Here is a 27270-nt window from a genome sequence, read left to right as displayed (position 1 = left end):
GACGGGGATGGGTGGGCGGAGAGTGCATTCCCTGTTTCCTTCGGGAGACAGGATCAGTATCGTTTCCCTAACCCCTAACTAATTTAAAAATCATAATTAAGGAATCTATTAAAAATAAGTTCATTGGGCTTCATTATTTATTTTAGAAGACTAAGAACAATATATATATATAAATAAGAAACATTCATTTTAGTTTATTCATTTGGGCATTGTAAAGTTAAAAAATATTTCTTTTAGTTTGGAGACTTTGGGGTTAAAATAGTGAGAAACAACATCACATACAAACTTACAAAAAACCAAATATTCAAACCCAACAGAGAACAAAAGAGGAGCTCAACTGAGGATATAAAAGGAGGAGCCTCAGTGGGAGCTCACTTCTCACATGCACATTGAGCAGACAACATCTCTCCAGCCAGATCGAATTAAGAGGTTTTTTTGTGTGTCATAGGCCTGAAGAAGACCCAGAGAGGGTCGAAACGTTGCCAGGACACACCTTCCTTAGTTGTTTGAATTTTTTTTGATCTAAAAACTTTTTATTTTATATTTGTTTTATTTCGTAAAAAAACGAATTTTCGTTAAAAACAATTTCATCTAAAACCTACTGACTTGGGAGAACCTGACACACCTTTCCTGGTGATTTGAATGGTTTTTTGATTTTTTTTATATATCATATTGGTTATATTTCGTAAGAAAACGATTTTTCCTTAAAAACAATTTCAGTGATTTTACTTACCCAACCCAGGGATTATACTTACCTGTCAGGACATACCTTCCTTAGTTTGGTTATTTGTCCTAAGAAAATTATTTTTCATTTAAAAACAAATTTGATTTCAATTTTACTTACCTTACCCACTGTCATGGGTCATTTTGATAACTGGTGGACTCTGGTCCGACGTGGCGGACGTCGCCGTCGGGACCGGGATGACGGGGATGGGTGGGTGGCGAGTGCATTCCCTGTTTCCTTCGGGAGACAGGATCAGTATCCTTTACCTAACCAATTCTTTTTGAGAAATTTTTTTTTAATTTCGTAAGGCACAGTTTTGCCTACTGCATTTATACTTACCTCAATTTAAACGCACTTTGCTCCGTCCTGGGACCAAAGTGATGGGACTGGGTGGGTGGAGAGTGGCATTTCCGTCTCCTTCGGGAGATGGGCTCAGTTCCCCTCACCTACAAAAAGGTTGTCAGTTCAGGTCCAGCTTCGGACAGTGTAAGCATATTTTATTTTTCTTCTTCTTCTTCGAGGCACAAATACTATTGAAAATAGGAGGACACATGGTACTGCATGCAAGTAATATGACGAAGTAGAGAGTCGCAGTCGACGGGCGTCGGCCAGTGCACTGCCTTTTATAACCCTAACCCTACACCAGAATCCGAACCGATTCACCACTCTGTCAGAACCGATGGATGTGGGGTGGAAGCAAACCAGAACATCTCAGATGAACTGGGAGGTCTCATCGAGATAATTTCCCACACCTAACCCTCCTCTCCCACTCTACAGGCCACTTTCTATAGCTCGGAAATGGCGCCACCTAGTGACTTCAACTCCCAACTACAGAGTGGCCTTCATTTACTCTTTCTCAAAACACTGGGCCAACTTTCCTCCTGCCAACAACAATCTCATGTGGGCCCATGTCTTCAGGCTACAGGGCCTTGCTTTGTGGGGCCCATGTTACTAAAACCATCTGAGAGCCACACAATGTTCCCAGTACCAGTCTGGGACAAGTCTGTTCCAACGTGGGACCACAGGGACATTGGGCTGGGATAAAACACACACACACACACACACCATCCCCCTTCACACGTTGCAGCCGCCCAACCACCACACACACACACACACACACACACACACACACACACACACACACACACACACACACACACACACACACACACACACACACACACACACACACACACACACACACAGAGACAATAGCTTGAGCTGACTGAGGTGACAGTTAAAGGAGCACACCGCTGTTTTAACATCACATTCTTTTCTTTCTGATTCCACGTGTTCTACTGTGCCCAGACAAATTATTTCCGTTTTAGGGTTAGAGTTTCACTTTAACTCACAGGTTCCAATGTGTGTGTGGTTCCATTGTTATTCATTGACAACATCACAACAATCACATATTTTCTACTTCGTGACTTGGGAACAAAAAAAGACCAAGAATGTCAATTGATCAATTGTTTAACATATTCTCATGAGTTTACATAAATACACTGAAAAATATAAAAGATGCCTAAATTTGACAGTTTTCACTGAATTACATGAATTTTAATGTTGTGTTTTAAACAACACAGTTGTGAAATTTGCTTGGATATAACTTCAATTTAAATTCACAGAAGAAAACGATTTTGATTTATTTGAGTGATATTGTTTACACACATCAGTTGTTTCTAAGGATTTAATGTTTCATGAATCAATCAAAAGAGTACCTTTAAAAGGAGGAGGCCTCTCCCCGTCACCAGGTCAGATGGTACAGTCCAGCCCTCCTCCCCTCCCCCTCCTCTTATTAAGCTGAATGAATGAAAGAGAGAGAGAGTGGGGGATAAAGAGAGGTTGAGTCACTGTGGCGTTCCAGCAGAGACTCTGCAGCAACACATTCCTGTGAAGCAGATTTATTTTACCACTTAGAACTGGAGCTGAGTCACAGAGTCTGAGACCAGAGAGTCTGAAGATAGAAAGTGAAGCTCCAGTCAAAGTCTGCAGAGATGAAGTTACTGGTCTTGTTGCTGCTGATGGAACAAACTGCAGCTCAGCAAAGAGGTGAGAAACTTCTTATTCAATTCTAGTCAAAGCAGCTTTTTTTTGTCACAGGGAAACAAGTTCACGTTGCCAAAGAAAGTGTAAAAAATAAATCAATGTACATACATAACAGAGCTACTTATTTATATACGGAGCTAATCATATGTACACAGGGGGTTTAAAGATAAATTTAGCTAAAATATATAAGTTTAACATTTCAATGACAAATTTAAGTTAGAAAATAATATTATTATTCACTGTCTACTGTTTTCTACTGTTCACAGTTGAGTAATTAGTTTAAATTGACACTTTTTCATCTAAAATGATTTAAAGTATAACATTTCAGTTTGTTTAGTTGCTTTCAATAGGTGTTCAAAGTAACACAAATACATTTATCAAAGACAAAAATAAACTGTACTTGAAAAATGTATCTGTAAATCTGTTTGGTAGCATTTAGCAGAATAATCAATACATCAACTTATCAATCTGAATACACTTTCATATTTTATAACCAACAATGACAAAATTATTCTGTTACACAAACTGATTGTAGATCAAATATTGTTGATATTCTGTGTGAGGACATTAAATTATAATTTCATTTGGTTTTGTTAAATCAGTCTGTAGCCGTTAGCCTTGTTAGCTCTGTTAGCTGTCAACTGCATTTCAGTGTGACTTGAGTTGTAAGTTTCACTTATGGATAATGACATTTTCAAAACATTTATTTAACTCTAAATTAATTTGTTAAACTTCCTATCAATAGTGATCAATATAAGATTAAACAATTGTTTTTCTCCCCAGCTCACTGCAGGGTCAGGGGGTCAGGGGGGTTGGGTTTAACCCCTCAACTCTGAAATCACATCCTGAATATTTTACTTGTATGTTTACAAAGAGGCAAAAATCCTATTTTTTCTGTTTCAACTTATTTTTAATTTAGGATTAGGAAACCCTGTTTTCGCTCAGAGACTTTGAATTTTTGCTTTTAATGAAGCTGATTTGTTTGTATAGATTTAACAACTGAGAGAGTTTACAGATAACACTGATCAGTGCTGATGTTCATTCAGTGGTTCTATCTTTATTATTGATCGATGTTCAGTGATCACTGTGTGTGGCTGAGGAACATATTTATGAGGGAGGGGAGACAGAGACTGTCCTGCTGAGACATTGTGTGTGTGTGTGTGTGTGTGTGATAATTACTGTTAACAATCACACTCCGCCCTCTTCCTCTCTGACACCGTAAACCCCCTCCCCACATTATAACATTCAGTGTGTGTGTGTGTGTGTGTGGGGGGGGGGGGGGGGTGATCCGATCACAAATGGTCATCTCTAACTTCAGGTGTGAAGCACTGCCCCCTCTGGCAGTGACAGTAATGACACAACCCCTGTTCGATAGTTAAATAATCACTAATACTTGATTGACCCCAGAGTTGATCAGGTGATCGATCACTAAACAGTTGTTGTTGTGGCTGCTGCTCCTCAGCTGCTGGACTCGAACGCAGCATCAGGTCAAATCATTGTTTCAGTCTCAACTGTGAATCTAGTTCATTTATATGTTAAAGTGTCTCATTGAAATAAATTAATGTCACACTGTGAAACTAACCTCTGACCCCTGACTTTACTTCAGAGTGAAGATCAGTGAATCAACTGATGTGAACACTTCAGACTGATGTTATCACAGCTGATCACACAGACACACAATGAACCACACAGACATGCTAATTACTGTGTGTGTGTGTGTGTGTGTGTTTTTCTTTTACTTTATTGACATCAATTTAAAATTTAAAACTTTTTTTAAACTATTGAAAGTTTGCAGAGAATTACTTCTTTTCTTTGATTTTAAAAGTGAAAAAAAATAGTGAATGAGTTTGAATACAGTAGAAATGGTAGTATTATCAGTAGTAGTAGTAGTATCAGAAGTAGTAGTATCAGCAGCAGTTGTATCAGTAGCAGTACTTTCAGTAGTGGTACTATTATCAGTCGTAGTAGTATCAGAAGTAGTAGCATTATCAGTCGTAGTAGTATCAGTATTAGTAGTATCAGCAGTAGTTCTATCAGTAGCAGTACTTTTAGTAGTAGTACTATTATCAGTCGTAGTAGTAACTGTAGTACTTGTACCATCTGCAGTGACTCTGACCTTCATTTTTTTGAGGTGAAACAAAAAGACTCAACAAAGTAATTCATTCTGTTCAAACAACTTTTCTTCAAGGCTTTTATGTGATGTCATCAGAGAGTCAGCCAGTCACTGATGACACAGTTTCACATTTGACCTTTTTAAAGTTTGTGTGTTGGCAGGATGTTTCACTCTGATAATTTTTACTTGACTTTGTTTCCATTTTTATAAAAAAAACTTTTATTATTATCACTATTATTTTTTTATTTCTGTCTCACTTATGTTTGCTGTTTTTGTTTCCTCTCAGTTTATAGTTTCGTGACATTAACGTCTCTGTAGTTTTATCAAATTAATTTCTCTGGAAATGTCACACGATCACAAACTGGTTCAATAAACCAAGACTAAAATGACTTTTTTTCTTCCGTGTTCTCATTTAAAGTCTGGAAAATGTGACCATATTCAAATTAAAAGTTTTTCAGGGAACATTTGATAATATTTAAACCATTTTTATCTAAATAAGAAATAATAATTAATCTGACTACTCAGGTTTCATTTTTTCAACGATCGTACATTTCTGTTTTTATTATATTTTGACAGTTTTGTTGTTGAGTCTAGAGTTTGAATCAAATCATTTGTGTTTTTTATAATTTAGTGATAAAACTCTGAACCTCGCGGGTCACATGGTATCAGTAGGTGATGTAACCACAATGGTTTGAGACGCAGACTCACCTGAGAGTTGTTCTGCAGAAACACCACGACTGTCTGAGTAACCGTCTGCGTCTGGACTCTCGTCTCTTGTGTTTCAGGTCTGTTTCCCGCCATCTTGAACCTCGCGAGTAACGCCATGATCAGCAGCAACGCCACGTGTGGAGATCCAGAACCTGAAGTTTACTGTAAACTGGTTGAACACGTTCCAGGAAGAACAATCAAGAACCCACACTGTCCCAAATGTGATGCCAACTCCGTCCTGTCCAAAGGTGCCAGAGTCACAACCAGAATCCACTTTATAGACTGAAACCAGAAGCAGAGTCCACTTCGAACAGGAGCCACAGAGTCCACTTAAACAGTGAACAAACCAGAACCATAGTCCAGAGGGTTAGTTAAGGGTTGGAGTTTCTGTTTCTGCTTCATGGCTCAACTCCGAGATCGTTTGTTCCCAGTAAAATGTTCTTTAACAGTAACGTGGACCTCTTTGGTTTGTTGTGGACGCAAAAGACAGACATGCAGTGAAAAAGCCTGAGTGAAGAACAACACGCTTCCTGTGAGAAAGAAGGAAAACAACATGAAGGTCAAACTGTCGACATGGTGGATCTGTACTACATCACGTCTCATAGTAACAAAACATCTATTTCCATCAGAACGTCATCCGATCACAAACGCCATCGACGGGACAAATCAATGGTGGCAGAGTCCGAGTATCAAGAACGGACAACAGTTCCACTGGATCACCATCACACTGGATCTAAAACAGGTAACACATTGGACACACACACACTGGACATGTGTAACATGTGTAGTAACATGTGTACTAACATGTTTAACCTCAGTTCTCTGACTTAATGGTTTCAACACATTTTCTTTACAGATTTTTCAAGTCGCCTACATCATCATCAAGGCAGCGAACTCTCCTCGCCCAGGTCTGTCTGCTCACCTGTCTGTCTGTCCACCTGTCTGTCTGTCTCACCTGTATGTCTGCTCACCTGTCTGTCTGACTGACCCGTCTCTCTCTCAGGTAACTGGATCCTTGAGCGTTCTCTGGATGGTGTGAACTTTGACCCCTGGCAGTTCTACGCCATCAGTGATTCTGAGTGTTTGACTCGTTACAACATCACACCGAGACTCGGACCTCCGACCTACAAAAGGGACAGGGAGGTCATCTGCACGTCGTACTACTCCAGACTCAACCCGCTGGAGCACGGGGAGGTGAGACAGGCTGACTGTCTGTCTGTCTGTGTCTCTGCCTGCCTGTCTGTCTGTCTGTCTCATCGCTGTGACCTGTCTCTCTCTTTCAGATCCACACGTCTCTGATTAACGGCCGACCCAGTGCAGATGATTTGACCTCTGACCTGCTGAACTTCACGTCAGCTCGTTACATCAGACTGAGACTTCAGCGAATCAGAACTCTGAACGCCGACCTGATGACCCTGAGTGCACACGACCCCCGAGACATTGACCCCATCGTGACCCGGAGGGTGAGACAGGTTCCCTAGCCCTGGAACATAAAAAAATTAAACAAAATGAATAAAATGAATTAACACGGTTTCATCTTATCAATTCATCTTGTTAAATTATCATTATTATGAATTTATTTCATTGATTAATCATCAGTTATTTTATTGACTGATTTCATAAATCAATTTTTTTACTAATGTCTGGCTCTTTATTTTCCTCAGTATTATTATTCCATCAAAGACGTGTCTGTGGGCGGAATGTGTATCTGCTACGGACACGCGAAGAGCTGCCCCCTGGATACTGTTACCAAGGTAACATGACACGCAAGTTCTCCTGGTCACCAGTACACTTGAGCAACTTTGCTCTTACCTCAGCCTGTTTGTATGTATGTGTGTGTGTGTGTGTGTGTGTGTGTGTGTGTGTGTGTGTGTGTGTGTGTGTGTGCAGAAGCTGCAGTGTGTGTGTGAACACAACACCTGTGGAGAGAACTGTAACAAGTGTTGCCCTGGTTACCACCAAGAGCCATGGCAACCAGGAACCATCTCCGAGGGAAACACATGTGAAAGTAGGAAATCAAGACCATCTATCTCACTTGTGTGTCTCTCACATCTCTCACCTGTCTGTCTCTCACTTGTCTGTCTCTCACATCTCTCACCTGTCTGTCTCTCACCCTTCTGTCTCAGAGTGTAACTGTCACAACAAAGCAGTCGACTGTTTCTACAATCAAACCGTCTCAGAACTGTTGTTGAGTTTAAACTCTGGCGGCGTTCGTCGTGGAGGCGGAGTTTGTATCAACTGTCAACAAAACACAGCCGGCATCAACTGTGAGACGTGTCGTGATGGACACTACAGACCTGCTGAGGTACACGCAAATACTGCAAATAATACTACAGACCTGCTGAGGTACACACAAATACTGCAAATGATCAAATAATGTGTGTGTGTGTGTGTGTAGGTCTCTCCATACTCAGATTCTCCGTGTGTTGGGTGTCGTTGTGATGTCAGAGGATCGACGTCTTCAGTCTGTGCCAGAGACGACACACAACCAGGTCACTATCGTTGATGTTGTTGTTCTACTGTGTGTTTGTGTCAGCAGCAATAAACAATGAAAATGTATTGTAGCTCTGACTGTGTGTGTGTGTGTGTGTGTGTGTGTGTGTGTGTGTTTGTGTGTGTGTGTCGGCAGGTCAGTGTGTGTGTCACCAGGGTTTTGCAGGTCGACAGTGTGATCGTTGTGCGTTTGGATACAGAGATTTTCCACATTGTGTTCGCTGTGAGTGTGACCTGTCAGGCAGCATCAACACCGACCCCTGCAGCCCCTGCACCTGCAAGGTAACAGTGATGTGTTGTTACAATGTGTGACACATGTACAGACACATGTTCACATGAGGAGTCTCACCTGTTGTCCTCTCCTCTTCAGGTGAACGTGATGGGAGCTCACTGTGATCTCTGCAAACCGGGTTTCTACAACCTGCAGGAGAAAAATCCTCTCGGCTGCACCAACTGTTTTTGTTTCGGTGTTTCCGATGTATGTGAGAGCTCCACCTGGTCCACAGCTCAGGTAACACACCCAACCACCTAAACACACCTATACAGAGACTCAACTGTACAGAGACTCAACTGTACAGAGACTCACCTGTACAGAGACTCACCTGACCACAGACCCACCTGAGAACAGACTCACCTGTACACAGACTCAACTCTACAGAGACTCACCTGTACAGAGACTCACCTGGACACAGACTCAACTCTACAGAGACTCACCTGTACAGAGACTCACCTGGACATAGACTCAACTCTACAGAGACTCACCTGTACAGAGACTCACCTGGACATAGACTCAACTCTACAGAGACTCACCTGTACAGAGACTCACCTGACCACAGACTCACCTGGACAGAGACTCAACTGAACAGAGACTCACCTGGACAGAGACTCACCTGGACAGAGACTCAACTGAACAGAGGGTTAGGGTTAGTTTCATATAATTTCTGATTGATTTTCGGCAGGTGTTTCATGGGGATGCTTGGCTCCACCCCTCTCAGTCACACCACATCCCCACTGCTGTCCATAGCAACGACCTCATCCTCCCTGGCAACACCTCGTCTGGCCACATCCATCAACTAGTGCTCTCATGGGCAGCACCTGCCAGTTTCCTAGGCAACAAGGTTGGTAACCATTTCCTTATTCAGTAATCAGCACCGCAACTTTTTGACTGTCTGACTTCCTGTCCGTCTGTCTTTAGCTGATGTCTTTCGGAGGTTACCTGAACTATGACGTGGTTTATGACATCCCATTGGATAATGAAGACCACTCTCTCCCCGCCCACTCTGACATCATTATTGAGGTAAGGACATAAATAATGTATCTTTGTGCTAAAGAACTACAACACCCAGACTAACTCACCTCCTCTTCAGGGTAACGGCCGGGCTCTTCGTCTCTCACCCCTCCTCGTCCTCCTCCTCTCTCCACTGGCCGAGCGCTCTGTTGCCTTGGCAATGATCCCTCAGCGTTTTGTGGATGATCAGACAGGTGATCACGTAACCCGCGACGACCTGCTGTCGGTCCTTGCCGGCATGACGTCACTGAGGGTCAGAGTTCACTTGAACGCCTCTGCCGATGGACCTATACGGTGAGTAAAAGTAATCTCATTCCATCTGACTTGAAGTAATCTGATAACATGTGATGCAACAGACCCTAACAGACCCTCACTGTCTCCTTCAGTCTCAGTCGAGTGTCTCTGGACGTTGGGAACTCTCAATCAGTTTCTGGGATTCAGGCCGTTGCCGTGGAGACGTGTGAATGTCCGTGGGGTTACAGCGGAACTTCCTGTGAGGTCAGAAGTTCCTCATGACTTCGATTGATCATCTGATAGTTACTGAACGACAAGCAGTGCAATACCACTTCTCTATGTCCCGTGTGTTTTTGTTGTGTGTTGTAGACATGTCTCCCAGGTTTCTACAGAGTGGGAGGAGTCTTGTTTGGAGGAAACTGTCTGCAGTGTGAGTGTAACGATCACGCTACTGAGTGTGATGTCAACGGAGTTTGTTTGGTGAGTGTAAACAAAAATTTTTTTTTTTTTTTTAAGTTTAAATTATTATTTAAATGATTATTATTAGAGTATCTGACCTGTCTGTCTCTAACTGACATGTCTGTCCTTCAGGGTTGTACCCACAACACTACAGGTTCTCACTGTGATCAGTGTCTCCCTGGTTTCTATGGCGATGCCACAGAGGGGACACCGAGTGACTGTCGGATGTGTCCGTGTCCTCTGACAGAGCCATCCAACAGGTGAGTCCCCTCAATCCTGATTCAAACAAAAATACATTTATTAGGAAACAGGTTGACAGTGAGTGTGTAAATCACGTGTGTGTGTGTGTGTGTGTGTGTGTGTGTGTGTGTGTGTGTGTGTGTGTGTGTGTGTGTGTGTGTGTGTCAGTTTCAGCCCCACGTGTGTGCTGGAGGTGTCTGGTCAGGTGTCATGTGACCAATGTCAGGGCGGATACACGGGAGCAAACTGTGAGAGGTGATGATCCACAGGCTGGTTCACTGGTGGGGGGGGGGGGGGGGGTGTTGGCTGAGTGTAACACCCATCTCTGTCTACAGGTGTGCCAGTGGTTACTATGGTAACCCACAGGTGGTGGGTGGCGCATGTGTACGCTGTGAGTGTAACGGTAACGTGGACGTCAGCGAGGTGGGACACTGTGACGACATCACTGGAGACTGTCTCCGTTGCCTTGGTAACACGGCTGGGAGTCACTGCGAGGTCTGTCAGCCTGGATACTATGGAGATGCCTTACACACCAAGGACTGTCGGGGTGAGAGACACACACACACACACGTGACATAACTGAGGGTAGGAACAAGGTTTTTCTGTTTTGTCTGACAGGAAACAACCTTCATCACATCCAGTAGACAAAATACACTTTGAACACACACACACACACACACACACACACACACACACACACACACACACACACACACACACACACACACACACACACACACACACACACACACACACACACACACACACACACACACACACACACACACACACACACACACACACACACTTCATCTTGTCAGTGTAACAGTAGGAATGTTGATCTTTTGGGATCCAGAATGGATTCGACATCTTCTCAGGTTGATTCATGTTAAACATGAACAACAGTGAAACATATTGATTCATCACAGAGGTTTAATATAAATAAAAACAATAATCTAAAAACTGAAATTAAAAGAGATCAGATGTTATGATTCATATGTAAGTCTTCTGGCTCACATTCATACCCTTATTCTTCTTCTTCTACATCTTCAGATTGAAGCGTTTACGTTCATTCATGACGCGTCACATTAAATATCGCTGCCGCAAGGAATTGTGGGTGTATGTCTCCTTTCCTCTCACATTGGAAGCTCCAGTGTGTCCTCTGCTAAAGGAGATAGGAAAGGAAGCATTAGGATCCTTTCCTACATTATCAGGTGCTGAGGAAACACTAACAGGTCAAACACATTTTTAACTGTGCTGATAGGGGTGGGACTTTTGTTCTGGGGGCGGGGCCTCATGCCTGACTCACAGTGGTTCTCTCTCTCTCTCTCTCTCTCTCTCTCTCTCTCTCTCTCTCTCTCTCTCTCTCTCTCTCTCTCTCTCTCTCTCTCTCTCTCTCTCTCTCTCTCTCTCTCTCTCTCTCTCTCTCTCTCTCTCTCTCTCTCTCTCTCTCTCTCTCAGAGTGCGGCTGTGACGTCAGCGGCGCTCCCTCCAGTGCGTGTGATGTCACAACAGGTCAATGTTCATGTAGAGAAAATGTGACAGGAAGAACTTGTGACCGTTGCCAGGTGAGAGACACACAACACACAAACACACGAGCCTCACGATCTTTGCCGTCGTTCAAGTGTCGGACGATAACGTTCACATGTTTTCCAGTCGGGGTTCTTCGGGCTGCAGAGTGGGCGGGGCTGCTCGGCCTGCAACTGCCAATCTGGATCTAGTTCTGAGTCATGTGATGAGGACGGCCGGTGCCAGTGTGTCGTGGGCGTCGGTGGAGACAAGTGTGACCACTGTAGTCGTGGTTACTATGGTTTCCATGGCATTGGCTGCACAGGTAAACAAAAGGAAAGGTAACATTAGTCTAATGCGGATTCTTTGACTCATCTCTGACTCTGTGATCTGTTCATCTCCCAGCATGCACCTGTTATCACACTGGTGGGAACTGTGACCCCGAGAACGGAGAGTGTGTCTGCCCCGCCCACACAGAGGGAGACAATTGTGACAGGTGTGAAGCAGGTTACTGGGGTCATAACCTTACCACAGGGTGCAAGGTACACAGACGCAAACGCACGCACGCACGCACGCACGCACGCACACACACACACACACACACACACACACACACACACACACACACACACACACACACACACACACACACACACACACACACACACACACACACACACACACACACACACACACACACACACACACACACACACACACACACTAACAAACACAGACGGTTAAGTACCTGCGACAGATGTGGCACTAATGACTCTCTCTCCTCAGTCCTGCAGCTGCAGCGCAGAAGGAAGCTCCACCCCTCAGTGTGATGTCACAAATGGGCAGTGCCAGTGCAGTGAGGGGTTTGCTGGCAGGTCATGTGACCAGTGCGCACCTGGTTACCATGGTTACCCAGCATGCTCGGCATGTGGCTGCGACACGTCAGGAACAGAAGATAGGTTCTGTAACAGAACGCTGGGAGTGTGTGACTGTCGACACACTGGAGAGTGTGTGTGCAAGGTAACCTCTAGTGGCCTCTGGTGACCTCTAGTGACCACTGAAGAAAACTACATATCAGTTCATCGGAGCAGATCTCAATGGTTTCCCCCGTGTGTGTGTGTGTGTGTGTGTGTGTGTGTGTGTGTGTGTGTGTGTGTGTGTGTGTGTGTGTGTGTGTGTGTGTGTGTGTGTGTGTGTGTGTGTGTGTGTGTGTGTGTGTGTTCAGGTGGGTGTGTCAGGGCGCCGTTGTGAGGAGTGTGTCTCTGGTTGGTTCGGTTTGTCAGCGATGAATCCATACGGCTGCTCTCAGTGTTTCTGTTCAGGACTGAGCCGAGACTGTGAGGAGAAGGGAGGACTGACCAGAGTACCTGTGAGTACATGTACTACAGATGTATTACTACAAACTGTATATACTACAATACTTCCATCCATGTTTTGTCAAACACACACTCAGCATAAATATACATCAGACATTGAGTCGGCTGGTCGGTGAGGAATATGTTTCTTCTGCTTTATAATCTATCGCCCACGAGACTGAACGCTGATATGAGTGGTATAGAGATTGGATTTAGCAATGAAAAGTGCTCTATAAATGAAATTTATTATTATCATTATTTTTATTATTATATACAGACTGATGTAGTATATATACACACTGATGTAGTGTATACACACTGATGTACTATATACACACTGATGTAGTATATACATACACACTGATGTAGTGTATACACACTGATGTACTATATACAAACTGATGTAGTATATATACACACTGATGTAGTATGTATATACACACTGATGTAGTATATATATATATATATACACACACACTGATGTAGTATATATATACACACTGATGTAGTATATACACACACTGATGTAGTATATACATACACTGATGTAGTATCGGGTACACTCACCTATAAAATAAACTTATTGTTTGGACAAAAGCATCATGAAAGTAATGTTTATACTCAAACATCATCATTATGTTTAACAATTAATACACAATATAAATACACACAAGAAGACAGTGTTATATAAATACACAACAGTGTGTGCGTGTGTGTGTGTGCGTGTGTGTGTGTGTGTGTGTGTATATATATATATATATATATATATATATATATATATATATATATATATATATATTTATATATATATATATATACACACATACATTCACACACGTACTGTATAGTACAACACATTAACCAACCTGTCTCTCTCGCCCAACAGATCACCCTGGCTCGCTCGCCTGCTCTCTTGTCATTGGTCACTCAGTCAAACCTCCAGGGTGTAGTAACTGGAGTTTACCAGCAGGATGGTGACGTGCTCCTTGACACCCGTCAGCTCAACATAAGCAGACTGACCGGTCCATTCTACTGGAGACTGCCACCCCAGTTCCAAGGCAGCCAGGTACTGTCACCCAAAATGTTGACTTACTGCGCCTGATTACATGGACACTGCTGCCTATAGCCCAAACTGTTGACTAACATAACCCTTAACCTCCACTCTACACTAATTCACAGGGAGTGATTAGAAATAGGCAGTCTTTTGTCCATGAATTATATCTATAAGAGGTTTGTTGTATAATGTGTCTGTGTATTATATTATTTATTATATATTATAATTATATTGTGCGGATGCCACGTGTGTCATGTGTTTGTGTAGCTGCTGTCGTACGGAGGCCTGCTGTCTTACATCATCACTTTCTATGCTGAAGATGGTTTGGGACTGTCCAATCAGGAGCCTCAGGTTCTGATGAGGGGCGGGATTCTGAGGAAGTTTGTTATATACACTGACATGGTTGCCCCTGGCAATGGCGTCATGACTCCGCATGAGATCAGGATGACAGAGGTACAGCTGCAAGGACCTGTGGGAATGAAAAAAAAAGAAAACCTATGACAGTCTATAATAATGTGTATGTGTGTGTGTTACAGCATAAATGGAAGTATTTTAACTCGGTGTCAGAGAAGGCGGTAAGTCACGATGACTTCATGTCCGTCCTGAGTAACGTCCAGTATGTGATCATCAAGGCTTCATATGGCACCAGACTGCAGCAGAGCAGGTACGCTCGCGCACACACACACACACACACACACACACACACACACACACACACACACACACACACACACACACACACACACACACACACACACACACACACACACACACACACACACACACACACACACACACACACACACACACACACACACACACACCTTTCCTGTCTGTGTTACTTTGTTAAGGATCTCTAACATCACCATGGAGACAGCGGTGGAGGCGAAGTTAGAGCAAGAGCCAGGTGTCACAGGGGAAGTGGTCCGACTCATTGAGTCGTGCAATTGTCCACCTGGACACACGGGACTGTCCTGTCAGGTAACAAGACACAACTCACTTTGTCACCATGGCAACCACAGTAACAATAGTAATAACTGCACCATAAACTGATCAATCAATATAACATCATGGTCTCCACCCGTCTGTCAACAGGAGTGTGCAGCAGGTTATTTTCATCGGCCTCAGTCTGAATTATCATCTCAGAGTCAGAAGTTGATGTTTGTTCATCCGTGTGTTCGCTGCCGCTGCAACAACCACAGTGAGATCTGTGACACGGAGACTGGAGACTGTCAGGTAACACGCTAACACACGACACTGCTGACCCCGGGCCACAGAAGTTGTCGCTTCTAGCTCACTGTCTCTAAAACCTCTGCGAATGGGAGACAACATTGGGAACAAAGTTATTTTTTTCTAGACAACGCACGTACGCAACCACGCACGCACTCACGCATGCACACTATCATGACTTGTCTATTTTCCAGGACTGCCAGCATCACACCGCTGGGCGGAGCTGTGAGTTCTGTGCCCCGGGGCATTATGGGAACGTCAGTGGTTCCACCAGTGACTGTTCGCTGTGTGCCTGCCCTCTACGGGACAACAGGTAACACATCACACTGATTATTGATTATTTATCACATAGACTGATTTTATTTGTCTAATTTCAACTGTGATCGTTTCTAGTTTCAGTCCCACTTGTGCGTCAGAGGGAGCGCTTGGCGACTTCCGCTGCAACGCGTGTCAGACAGGGTACGAGGGGAGATACTGTGAAAGGTGAGTCAATACATCACACCTGTCTGTGAGTCAGACTGATGACAACACACACACACACACACACACACACACACACACACACACACACACACACACACACACACACACACACACACACACACACACACACACACACACACACACACACACACACACACACACACACACACACACACACACACACACACACACACACAGCTGACTGTGTCATCCTGCAGGTGTTCTGTCGGTTACTACGGTAACCCCTCAATGCCCGGTGGGAGGTGTTCACGGTGTAACTGCAGCAGGTGGGGTTCCCCCCGCTCACTGTGTGATGCACTGACCGGACAGTGTGAGTGTAAAGCAGGGGTCAAAGGTCAGTCATGTGACCAGTGTGATGACAGACACGTCCTGCAGGGGGAGGAGTGTGTGTGTGAGTAACAGCAACACACCTACACAGACACATATGTTCCCATGTCGCTTGCTATCAGACGATAAGCGTGTGATTGTTTTTAACTCCAGCGTGTGACGACGAGTGCACGGGCGTTCTGCTGGACGACCTGGACCAACTACACAACAACTTCTTTTCTGTCAATGTGAGTGGCGTTACCATGGCACCATACCGCCAGCTGGTGGTGCTGAAGAACCAGACCGGCAACATCAAGGTACAAACACACTGACATTAGTTACTGTCCCTGAATGCACCGTGCAGCCTGATGCAGTCACGTTTCCTGTTTGTGTCCAGTCGCTGTTGTCAGAGAAACGCTCCGTCACTCTTCATCTGTCCAGAGTGGAAGAGGATTTGAATCATTTGACCTCTGACCTTAGTGCTTTACTCAAGCAGGTATTGGGTTAGGGTTTTCACCTGGACACAGATTTTAATTGAATTTCGTTATTTCTGGAGTTGACTCATAAACATCTTTTTTAAGGTCACACGTGTGTCTGACGACCTGCAGGAAGTGGGCGTGTCCACAAACATCAGCCTCTCCCAGGGTGCATTGCTCCTTGAGAGTATCAGCAACCTTCTAGACAATATTCAGGGTAAACACCAGTCCTGACTAATGATGACATCATGTAACGCATCATAGACATTATGACCAGCAGACAAACCTGATTTTGATTAGAGTATGATATAAAATACCTTGACATCTGATTGGTCCAGTGCTGCAGAGGGAGGCGGGGCATCTGAACCAGACAACAGAGGAGGAGCCTGAATCAGCCAATCAGACACATTTGTTGGAGGCGTTAGAGTTCATGTTGGATACCATGAGAGCTGTCAATCTAACAGCCGCCAACAACTCAGCCAATCAGGAGCTCAGGTGCATGTTTAAAGTACATACATACATACATATATATACATATATATATACATATATATATACATATACATATACATATATATACATATATATACATACACATATACATACACACACATATATATACATACACACATATATATATATATATATATATATATATATATATATATATATATATATTTTCTACACGACCAACAAGTCTGAAATAAAGAATCTCTCTCTCTCTCTCTCTCAGCCTGTCACAGTCTCTCGTTCACTCGCTGAAGGTCGACTTCCTGTCCAGCAGGACACTGGTTGACAACAGGCTCCGCCCCCTTGTCGCCTCACTTACTGTCAACATGGAAATGTTGAAAAACGCACACGTACATTTAAACAATGCCGCACAACAAAACACACAAACACACTCTCGGCTGAACATCACACACTCTGTGCTGCAACAATACCAGGTACGTACACACACTGCCTGCCTGCCCGCCTGCCTGTCTCTCTCTGTCTGTCTGTCTGTCTGTCTAAGTGTCTTTCTCTCTCAGTCTGTCCATCAGGACCTGACCTCTGAGTGTCTTTCTGTGGACGGACGGTTGGACAACAGTCAGCTGTTGTTGGACGACAGCGTCAGTTTGATGGATGAGTTAACAAACACCACGACGGTGAGACACGTTAAACTACAAAGCCCATAATCACAGTTTCAGTGACATCATAAATCAACAGTGACTCATCTGTGCAGCAGGTGGAGCTGTTGGCTGGTCAGTTGGATCAGTGGCGCCCCCTGTTGAGGAAACAGGTGGACAGCTTGGTTGTTGGACTAAAGATGACAGACGCCCTGGAAAATGTTTACCGTGCAGAGAGCCACGCCCACCAGCTGCAGAGCCACGCCCACTCACTGCACAGGTAACGGACAGAGGACAAAAACATATTCATCTAATAATGACTACAATATCTTGTCTGTCGTTAATATAAAATAAAACTCTTCTATCCCAGCTTTCTGTCGTCTGTGTGTAACGTGTCACAAAACAGCAGCCGATTGGTCCAGATCGACAGTGACATCACCAAGCGAGTTGACTCTGCCCAGCAGGTGGCCTTGATCGCCCATTTTTCCGCCTCCCTCGCTCTTAATATGGTACTAACATGTTCCGACAGAAAACACAGCATAGTCACATGATCACGTCAGACACACCTCTTATATACAGGTGTCGAATTTCTGTTACAGACCGTCCAATCAGTGCAGCTGCTGTCAGAGGAGGGCGGAGCCAAACAGAACATCAGCTCTGCTGTTTTACAAAGAAGTCGACAAATCAACAAGACCGCTGAGGGTGTGTATATGTGTGTGTGTGTGTGATTCTGTTTACTTGTGTGTGTACCTTCACCTGACGTAATCTAAATCTGTCTGCTCCAGACCTGCAGCTGAATGTCTCCATGGTAACCAGTAGACTGGGACGTGTCAAAGAGAGTGTCCTTAACTCAAGCTTCCTCATCCTTCAGCCAATCAGAGAGCTGCAGAGCATCTCTAATGGTGAGACGTGTCAGGCGATGCCTCCTCCGACCCGATGATCTGATTGGTTCGTTAATGTATCGACTGATGTACTGAATTTGTTCTTCAATCAGGTTCGACCATGTCATTGCAGCAGGCTCAGCTTCAGGCTGCAGCAGCCCACTCTGGCCTGCAGGTGGCGCTAAAGCAGCTGCAGAGACTTGAAGATCAGCTGCAGGATTCTTCTTCTGTGGTGGAAAACACGATCCACACCGTGAGGGAGACTAACCGGCTGGTGACTCACACACATGCTGCAGGTCTGTCAACAAGGTTTTATCAGTTTAATGCACAAAAAATACAAGTTTGATTTTAGAACTAACGCCTCCAGTTTTCATTGTGTTCAGCCAATGAGGCGCAGCGTAAGCTGCAGGAGGCGGAGCATCACACAGAGCGTCTGATGGAGCGAATAAAGCCACTGAGCATCCTGGGTGAAACACTGAGCCGGAACCTGTCCGACATCAGAGAACTGATTGATCAGGCCCGTCGACAAGCTGCTTCGGTGCATAAACACACACTCACACAAGTACACAACCTGAGACACACTTACACTTTCTCAGATTTCATTTCACTAATTCTTATAGTTCAAACGTAGAGGAACCGGGTGAACTGATCTTTTAGGTTCCTTTTCAGGTTCATTTAGACACTGATAGTCTAATAATGGTTTTGATGATGTCTTCAGATTAAGGTGGCGGTGCAGGCGGACGGAGACTGTGTTCGATCCTACAAACCTCAGATTCAGTCGAGTAACTTCAACACCGTCAGTCTGATCCTGAAGACGACCAGTCGACAAAACCTTCTCTTCTACCTGGGCAGCAACATAACGGTACCAACACAAAACAACACAACAACACCACGGTACCAACACAACACAAGGTGTCTGGATCACGGTTCAGGGGATCTGGGTGTCTGGTTGTCAGGGTGTCTGGGTACCTTCGTTAAGGGTGTCTGGGTTCAGGGTGTCTGGGTCACGGCTCAGGGTGTCTGGGTTCAGGGGGTCTGGGTCACGGCTCAGGGTGTCTAGGTGTCTGGGTTCAGGGGGTCTTGGTCACGGCTCAGGGTGTCTGGTTTCAGGGGGTCTGGGTCACAGCTCTGGGTGTCTGGGTGTCTGGGTTCAGGGGGTCTGGGTCACGGTTCAGGGTGTCTGGGTTCATGGTGTCTGGGTCACGGTTCAGGGTTGCAGTGTGGATCTGATCTAGTGTGAATTAACCCCGGATGTGCTCTGTGTTCAGGTGGACTACCTGGCTATAGAGATGCATGATGGGAAGGCATCTCTGGTTTGGGATTTGGGTTCAGGCAGCAACAGACTGGAGTTTCCTGGACTGGACATCACCAACAACAGGTGGACCCGAGTCAATGCTACAAGGTAACGACACAAACAAGATGATCACATGATCAGCACTGATCACATGACTGAAGAAGCAGCTAAGTCAATGACATCACATGGTTTTGTTACCATGAGCAGCAGGAGATACTGTGGTGAATCTCAGTTAAATTACTTTGTGTTAGGGTTCAGGGTGATGATGTCATGTGATGATGTCGTCTGATGATGTCGGCAGGTTTGGGGCCCAGGTCTCTCTTTCAGTCCATCAGCTGGAATCAGAGACAGCTCAACTTCCTGCGGTAACAGCACTATCACCAGGATCCTCCAGAGTTTTAGACATCAACAAAAACACAGTGATGCACATCGGAGGCCTGGGAGCTCACATTCAGGTAGCACATGCATGGGGACCAGGTGTGAGTGTGGAGTTGTTGTGCAGGTGAACAGGTAATAACTGTTTGTGTGACATCAGAGCCCTGCGGCGCTGAGGTCCTACACCTTTCAGGGCTGTCTCGGTGAAGTGTTGCTGAACGAGAGAAACATTGGACTGTGGAACTACGACAGCAGAGAGGGAGAGTGTGGAGGCTGCTTCAGCAGGTACACACACCAAGTGAACTAAAACACACCTGTACCTTTCATTCAACACCAGACCTTCACTGGCCCCACCCACAGAGGAACTCCATCCCCCTCATTCATTTCAATTGAAGTTCTGAACTGTATTTTTGTGTTTGAGACTTTAGCCTTTAACTGCCTGTCTGTCTGTCTGCCTCTCAGTCCCCAGGCAGAGGAGACGTCCTTCCACTTTGATGGATCTGGATTCTCATTGGTCCAGAAGTCTCTGCGTGCGACTTCCACCTCCATCGTGCTACTGTTTAAAACTCTGTCACCAGGCGGATTACTGCTCTATCTCGCCTCCAACAACACGGTACCACCCACACCTACACACACACACACGTTTTATTGAAGCTCTTATTGTGAAATGAAACATAAATAAACCTCCTTCCTGTCTCTGCAGAGAGACTTCCTGTCCATAGAGCTGGTGGAGGGGCATGTCCGTCTTACGTTTGACCTTGGTTCAGGTGTTCTGACCCTGACCTCTAACAGGAAGTACAACACTGGGGTGTGGTACAAGATCACCCTGCAGAGGAACAAACGCAAAGGTACAACTGGGATCGGGGGGGGGGGTCTCGTGTCTGACATCATAGTGTTTGAGGTAGGAGTTTCTGACAGTGCTGGTTACCTGGTGTGTGCAGGTTACCTGTCCATCATGGCTGCTGACCAATCATCGGAGAAGGAAGTGTTGGAGGCAGAGTCTCCTGGGATTGCCTCCGACCTGAACCGCTCCGACCTCGACCCCATCTACATAGGAGGACTTCCTGCCTCCAGACCAATCAGGTGAGGCCGTTAGGTGACCTCAGGTGACTTATCCATCATGAAGGACCTCTCAGCTCTGTATGTCTCCTTCTGAGGATCCAGGAGGAGACACCATCTTTTACTGAAGTCTCCTTTTGGATGATACACCTGATCTGAAATAAGTTGGTGATTGAACATTGATCAGAAATGACAAATCACAGATGAAACTTAGTTTTAATATCACATTTTATTTGTTCTACAATTCAGAGAGAGCCTCATTGTTTGTGATTTTTAATGTCTGTGGTTTGTTCACAAAAAGAAAATCAAATAAAGTAAATCACCTGATCTGCTGCACCTTGTGATCTCACCAGGATGGGTGTGTTTCATCTGTCTGTCTCTTTGTGGTTGCTAGGCGACAGGTGGTGTCCAGGTCGTACGTTGGCTGTATAAAGAACGTGGAAATAGCTCGATCCAACTTCGACCTGCTGAGAGACGCATACGGAGTCAGGAAGGGCTGTGTCCTCAAGGTACCACAAATACAACCTATACATATGGTTTAAGAATAACAAGGTTGGATCGTACACTAATCTACTTAGTGGTTAAGGGTTTGTGGTGAAGGGTTCGTGGTTAGGGTTAGTGGTTATAGATGAAGGGTTAGTGGTTAGGGTTAGGGGTGAAGGGTTAGTGGTTAGGTTAGTGGTTAGTGGTTAGTGGTGAACGGTTAGTGGTTAGGGTTAGGGGTGAAGGGTTAGTGGTTAGGTTAGTGGTTAGCGGTGAAGGGTTAGTGGTAAGGTTAGTGGTTAGGGGTGAAGGGTGAAGGGTTAGTTTATTATCATAACCTCTATTCAACCATGAGTAAAAACTTGTTTGTGTGAGCTGGTTCAGATGCAGTGACTGATCACATTGATTGATCATCTCTCAGGCTGTACGGAGTGTGTCAGTTCTGTCCGGAGGCTTTGTCCAGATCATTCCTCCATCATTTGGTCAGGAGGTGGAGCTTCTCTTCTCCTTCTCCTCCAACAACCAATCAGGAATCCTGCTGGCTGCCTTCAGTGAGGGACGATCGCACAGACAGGTGAGGTCACATAACACACCTGTGTGTGAATTTATTCACAACACAATGTGTAATTATGTAACGTGTGTGTGTGTGTGTGTGTGTGTGTGTGTGTGTGTGTGTGTGTGTGTAGCACTTCCTGTCTGCTCACCTGGTCTCAGGTGCATTGGAGACGGAGCTTGGTGAAGTGGGAGGAGCCACTCGGAGGGTGATGGTGATGAAATCTGATAGAGGATCCTTCGGCGATGGAGAAAAACACTCTGTGATTATCACCATCAACAGGAAGTACGTGTAACCGTAGAAACACATCTGTCCCAACTGTCCTACCTGACACATGTATCAGTATCTCACCTGTCTGTCTCTCAGGTCTCTGTCAGTGCAGGTGGACGAGGATCACCTGAAGTCCGTTCCTCTGTTGCCAGGCGGATTGTCCCGTCTGTCTCCAGCCTCTTTCTTCATTGGTGGGCTGCCCTCAGGAGAGGAGTCCCATCTTCCAATCAGATTACAGGATTTAGCCAGGGGATTCAGAGGCTGCATCCAACACCTGGTGGTGGGCAGAGCGTAAGTCTGTGTGTCTGTCTGTCTGTCTGTCTGTCTGTCTGTCTGTCTGTCTGTCTGTCTGTCTGTCTGTCTGTCTCTCTCACACACACACACACACACACACACACACACACACACACACACACACACACACACACACACACACACACACACACACACACACACACACACACACACACACACACACACACACACACACACACACACACACACACACACCTTCCTGTCTATCTGATTGGTTAACTGTTTTTGATTTGCAGACTTGTCGACCTATCAGGAGCTGTGAGGTATGAGGGGGTTGAGCTTGACAGCTGTCTATTGGAGGCGAGAGTTGTGGCAGTGCTTCCTGACGACCAGGATATAGAACCAACTCCTGACCCAACCCACCTGTCTGTAGCCACGCCCACACACCTCAGTGCCTGGACACCTGGAGCACTTGCGGTAATCAATACTTCTACTATGGATTATTAATAACTGAAACCAGTAGCAAAAATGTTTTGATTAATGATCATTAAAGGTAATCAATTCAACTCTTGTTGAATATTGATAAATCATTACATTTATGGATTCTTTAGGGTCAGAGTTAGATAATCATATATTTGTGATCACCAACAACATCTATAGCACTTATTGATATTTAATCATTAATTATTAACAGTTCTGTGATTATTGACCAAGGTCACAACAGTTGATGCTCATCACTGATTATTAATTTCTGTGTAATCAGTGTGTGTCAGAGGCGGAGCCAACCTTCCTGCCGTCAGCTGCTCAGTTTGGTTCTTCTAAACACAGTCACATGACCTTCATCATTAACCCCAACACGTTCAAGAAGAGGTGAGTCTCCATGACAACGAAGTGGGCGGGGCTCTGATGGGTTGATCTCTGTCTGACTGTCGTCTTCCCTCCTCAGCGTCTCTGTGAGGTTATCGGTTCGTAGCCGAGCATCAGATGGTTTGATCCTCCTGCTTTCCGACTCCAAACACATGGACTTCATCCTCCTCAGACTGACTGGGGGCAGACTGATGATGTCAGCTGACCTGGGAAAAGGCCCCGCCTCCATCAGCTCGTCTGTCGCCATCAATGATGGAGACTGGCACTCTGTGCGTTTACATGTACACATTAACACACATGACGCACAATGGTGACTTCATCCTCAAATGTTGAGTTCAAACTCAAACAGTCAAAGATAATTTTCTTCTTATAACATAACTTCTCATTGTTTTCACCTGTCTGTCTCTCAGGTGAGCGCCGAGGTCAGCCGGCGGCTGGTGACCCTGTCAGTTGACAGTTCAAATCCGGACTCTGTGACAGTTAAAGGAAACCAGCTGGACGTGGACGACACGCTCTACCTGGGAGGATTACCACACACACACGCCACCAGAAGGATCAATGTACGAAGTTCTGTTGAATTCATGTTTCACACAAACTCATTGATCAACACTTCATCTGATCAATAGGTGGATGTGATTGGAATGAGGAGTTAAGGAAAGCTATGATGTCACATGATGACATAGTTCTGACAACGTGTCGTCTTTGCAAAGGCTGCGAGTTAGTGTTACCTGTCTGTCCACCTGTCCGTCTGCCTGTCTACCTTCCCGACCGCCTGTCTATCTGCCTGACCAGCTGTCTGCCTGCCTGTGCACCTTCCTGATCACCTCTCTGTCTGCCTGACCAGCCATCTGCCTGCCTGTGCACCTTCCTGATCACCTCTCTGTCTGCCTGACCAGCCGTCTGCCTGCGCACCTTCCTGATCACCTCTCTGTCTGCCTGACCACCTGTCTGCCTGCCTGTGCACCTTCCTGACCAACTCTGTCTGCCTGACCACCTGTCTCTCTGCCTGTCTACCTACCTTCCTGACCGCCTGTCTGTCTGCCTGACCACCTGTCTGTCTGCCTGTCTACCTTCCTGTCCACCTGTCTGTCTGCCTGCCTATCTACCTGCCTGACCACCTGTCTGTCTGTCTGTCTGACCTCCTGTCTGTCCCTCAGGTAAGCAGCAGTTTACCAGGTTGTGTTCACTCCGTCAGCCTGAACGGCGCCATGTTGGACCTGACCAAGCCCGTCTCACAGCATAATGTCACTTCCTGTTTCACCAAAGACCAGACAGGAAGTTATTTTAACGGCAGTGGCTACACGGTCCTCAGTGAGTCTCCCACGAAGAAAATATTGTGTTATATAAATGTATAATATATCTGATTGCGCTGTTAACCTGTGTGTTTGTGGCCACAGTGCATGATGGGTATAAGGTTGGTTCGGATGTAGCTGTGACTCTGGAGTTTCGAACGAGCCAATCAGAAGGAGTGTTTCTGGGAATCAGCAGCGCGAAGGTCGACGCCATCGGACTAGAGATGAAGAACGGACAGGTGAGTGTCACCTTACCATTAGGCCACACCCCCTAGCAAACAAACAACAACATTAAATGTCACAGGTGAGCAGCTCATGCACAGGTAACTTCAGACTACTGTGTTATCATTCATGGACCAATCACTGAGCAGAGATGTAGCTCCAGCGTGAACACGCCTTTTCTTCCACGTTCCGTTTTTCTTCAGGTCGTGTTTAACGTGAACAATGGGGCAGGACGAGTGTCGGTGCGTTCGACTGGTCAGGTGTTGTGTGACGGACGGTGGCACCGCCTCCAGGCCAGAAAGACCAAACACACCCTAAGTCTGAGTGTAGATGGGCGGACTTTCACCACCCCCAACCCCTACCCACAATCCACCTCTGCTGAAACCAACAACCCCGTCTATCTAGGAGGGTATCCAGGTAACCTGTCTCTCTCTGACTCATCTGTCTCTTATCTGTCTGTGTCTGTCTCTTATCTGTCTGTGTCTGCCTCTGTGACCCGTCTGTCTCTAATCTGTCTGTGTCTGTCTCTCTGACCTGTCTGTCTCTTTGTCTGTGTCTGTCTCTCTCTCTGTTACAGTGGAAGTGAAGCAGAACTGCCTGTCGATCACCTCCAGGTTTAGAGGATGTCTGAGGAACCTGCAGCTCATCAAGTCTCACCTGAGTGACACTCTTGACCTGAGCTCCGCCCACTTCCGGTTGGGTGTTACGCCTAACTCGTGTCCTGTTGCCTAGCAACGCCCAGCTTTGCTGTGATGGTCCACACTCAGATGAAGTGATTCTGATATTGATGACATGATTGATCGATTGTAAGAAGAGTGAGCAGTTGATTCTCTGTAACTTTGATTAATCCTAGACATCAATCATTAAAGATCTAAAAAAAAAAAATTCAAACTACTCTTCATTCAGTTTTCAAACATTAAGTAAAAAAAAGTATGTATATTCAGGTTTAGTTAATAGACGCTACCAAAATAAAATGGATGAGGTGAATGTGAGTTTATGGTAGAAACAGATGATAAACTGATTAATGTAATGATACTGACATCTACTGGTGGGAGGGGGAATGGGGGGAGTGTGTCATGCTCTTACTTCGGAATCATTACAATGAACAAACCAACAGAATGAGTTAATTCAACAACAAACTGTGAACGTGCTTCAAAAGACTCAACAATGTGGTCTGCAGTCGACACTTCAGACCAACAACAAGAGCCTTGAGACAATGTATGTTTTGATTTGGCGCTATACAAATAAAATTGAATTGAATTGAGCAAACCACACAACCACTGCTCGACAGGTACTTACCCACTGACGATAGTTGTAGAATTCATTCAGTCACAGACGTTCAGCAAATTCAACCGCTTCATTTTCCATTCTTCATCCATTCACCATGAAGCTTGTGTCACAGGAGTTAAAACAACTTCTATATCAATCAAACAAAGGCTCGATGACCGATCTTCTTCACGTCACGGTCACAAGCAGCTTCTCCCGTTGGCGACACACCTGTGGCTGATTGACTCGCATGCCTCCTACTCCACTATGCTCCTACTGGACAAACCAGGAACTACAAGTGGCTCTAACAGTGAACACAGCTGATCAAGATAAACAGCTGTGTGTGCGTGCGTGCGCGCACGTGTGTGTGGTTCTCTTCTCCTTCTCCCAGGGGAGATGAAAAAATGTTCATTAAAATTTGAATTCATTTTTGAAAACATTATATTTAGTCAGAGACTTAAGACAACTTCAGGTTCTTCATCTCATTTTATTTTAGTGGGTAAAGACACATTCACAGTTTTATCATAAATAAAGGAAAACATGATTCGTGTTACTGGACACCAGGGGGAGCAGTCAGTGTGGAATACCAATAAATAAATAAATAAATA

General features: G+C 45.1%; 1 protein-coding gene and 2 long non-coding RNA genes across 4 annotated transcripts; 1 reads left to right on the top strand and 2 right to left on the bottom strand.

The window, feature by feature from the left end:
• Positions 1–1138: 1138 nt before the first annotated feature.
• Positions 1139–7239, bottom strand: LOC118291400. The gene is made up of 4 exons (XR_004786658.2): positions 5592–7239; positions 2635–2739; positions 2443–2524; positions 1139–1170 (listed from the first exon to the last, which is right to left on the bottom strand). It is a non-coding gene; the product is annotated as an uncharacterized LOC118291400 (long non-coding RNA).
• On the top strand, positions 2558–26297 carry lama1 (laminin, alpha 1). Of its 2 annotated transcripts, none has more exons than XM_035619643.2 (64): positions 2558–2773; positions 5669–5839; positions 6221–6333; positions 6448–6499; positions 6595–6785; positions 6875–7054; positions 7256–7345; positions 7482–7599; positions 7718–7896; positions 7990–8083; positions 8221–8366; positions 8455–8595; positions 9044–9202; positions 9280–9381; positions 9452–9666; positions 9759–9870; positions 9976–10086; positions 10198–10325; positions 10474–10560; positions 10641–10852; positions 11767–11873; positions 11962–12139; positions 12220–12356; positions 12601–12834; positions 13040–13183; positions 14056–14235; positions 14491–14676; positions 14760–14887; positions 15075–15204; positions 15319–15459; positions 15648–15766; positions 15847–15936; positions 16155–16348; positions 16438–16580; positions 16661–16759; positions 16845–16956; positions 17078–17234; positions 17473–17683; positions 17768–17884; positions 17965–18125; positions 18216–18354; positions 18445–18547; positions 18631–18747; positions 18840–19022; positions 19110–19264; positions 19445–19588; positions 19995–20128; positions 20322–20475; positions 20556–20680; positions 20858–21008; positions 21099–21243; positions 21337–21478; positions 21849–21963; positions 22359–22511; positions 22624–22775; positions 22857–23051; positions 23312–23492; positions 23779–23885; positions 23962–24151; positions 24293–24442; positions 25040–25193; positions 25280–25413; positions 25600–25813; positions 25974–26297. In XM_035619643.2, exons 1-64 carry the CDS (start codon positions 2719–2721, stop codon positions 26126–26128), a joined length of 9216 nt encoding a protein of 3071 aa, XP_035475536.1. In that variant the 5' UTR covers positions 2558–2718; the 3' UTR covers positions 26129–26297. The 2 variants fall into 2 exon arrangements, with proteins under 2 accessions (XP_035475536.1, XP_035475535.1); XM_035619642.2 differs by having other exon boundaries at positions 17962–18125.
• Positions 14008–18053, bottom strand: LOC118291398. Its single transcript, XR_004786654.2, has 3 exons — positions 17692–18053; positions 17057–17125; positions 14008–14692 (listed from the first exon to the last, which is right to left on the bottom strand). It is a non-coding gene; the product is annotated as an uncharacterized LOC118291398 (long non-coding RNA).
• Positions 26298–27270: the final 973 nt, after the last annotated feature.

This window comes from Scophthalmus maximus, chromosome 21 (genome assembly GCF_022379125.1).
Source record: "Scophthalmus maximus strain ysfricsl-2021 chromosome 21, ASM2237912v1, whole genome shotgun sequence".
NCBI classification, from domain to species: Eukaryota; Metazoa; Chordata; class Actinopteri; order Pleuronectiformes; family Scophthalmidae; genus Scophthalmus; species Scophthalmus maximus.
This window is presented reverse-complemented; position numbering and strand designations above follow the sequence as displayed.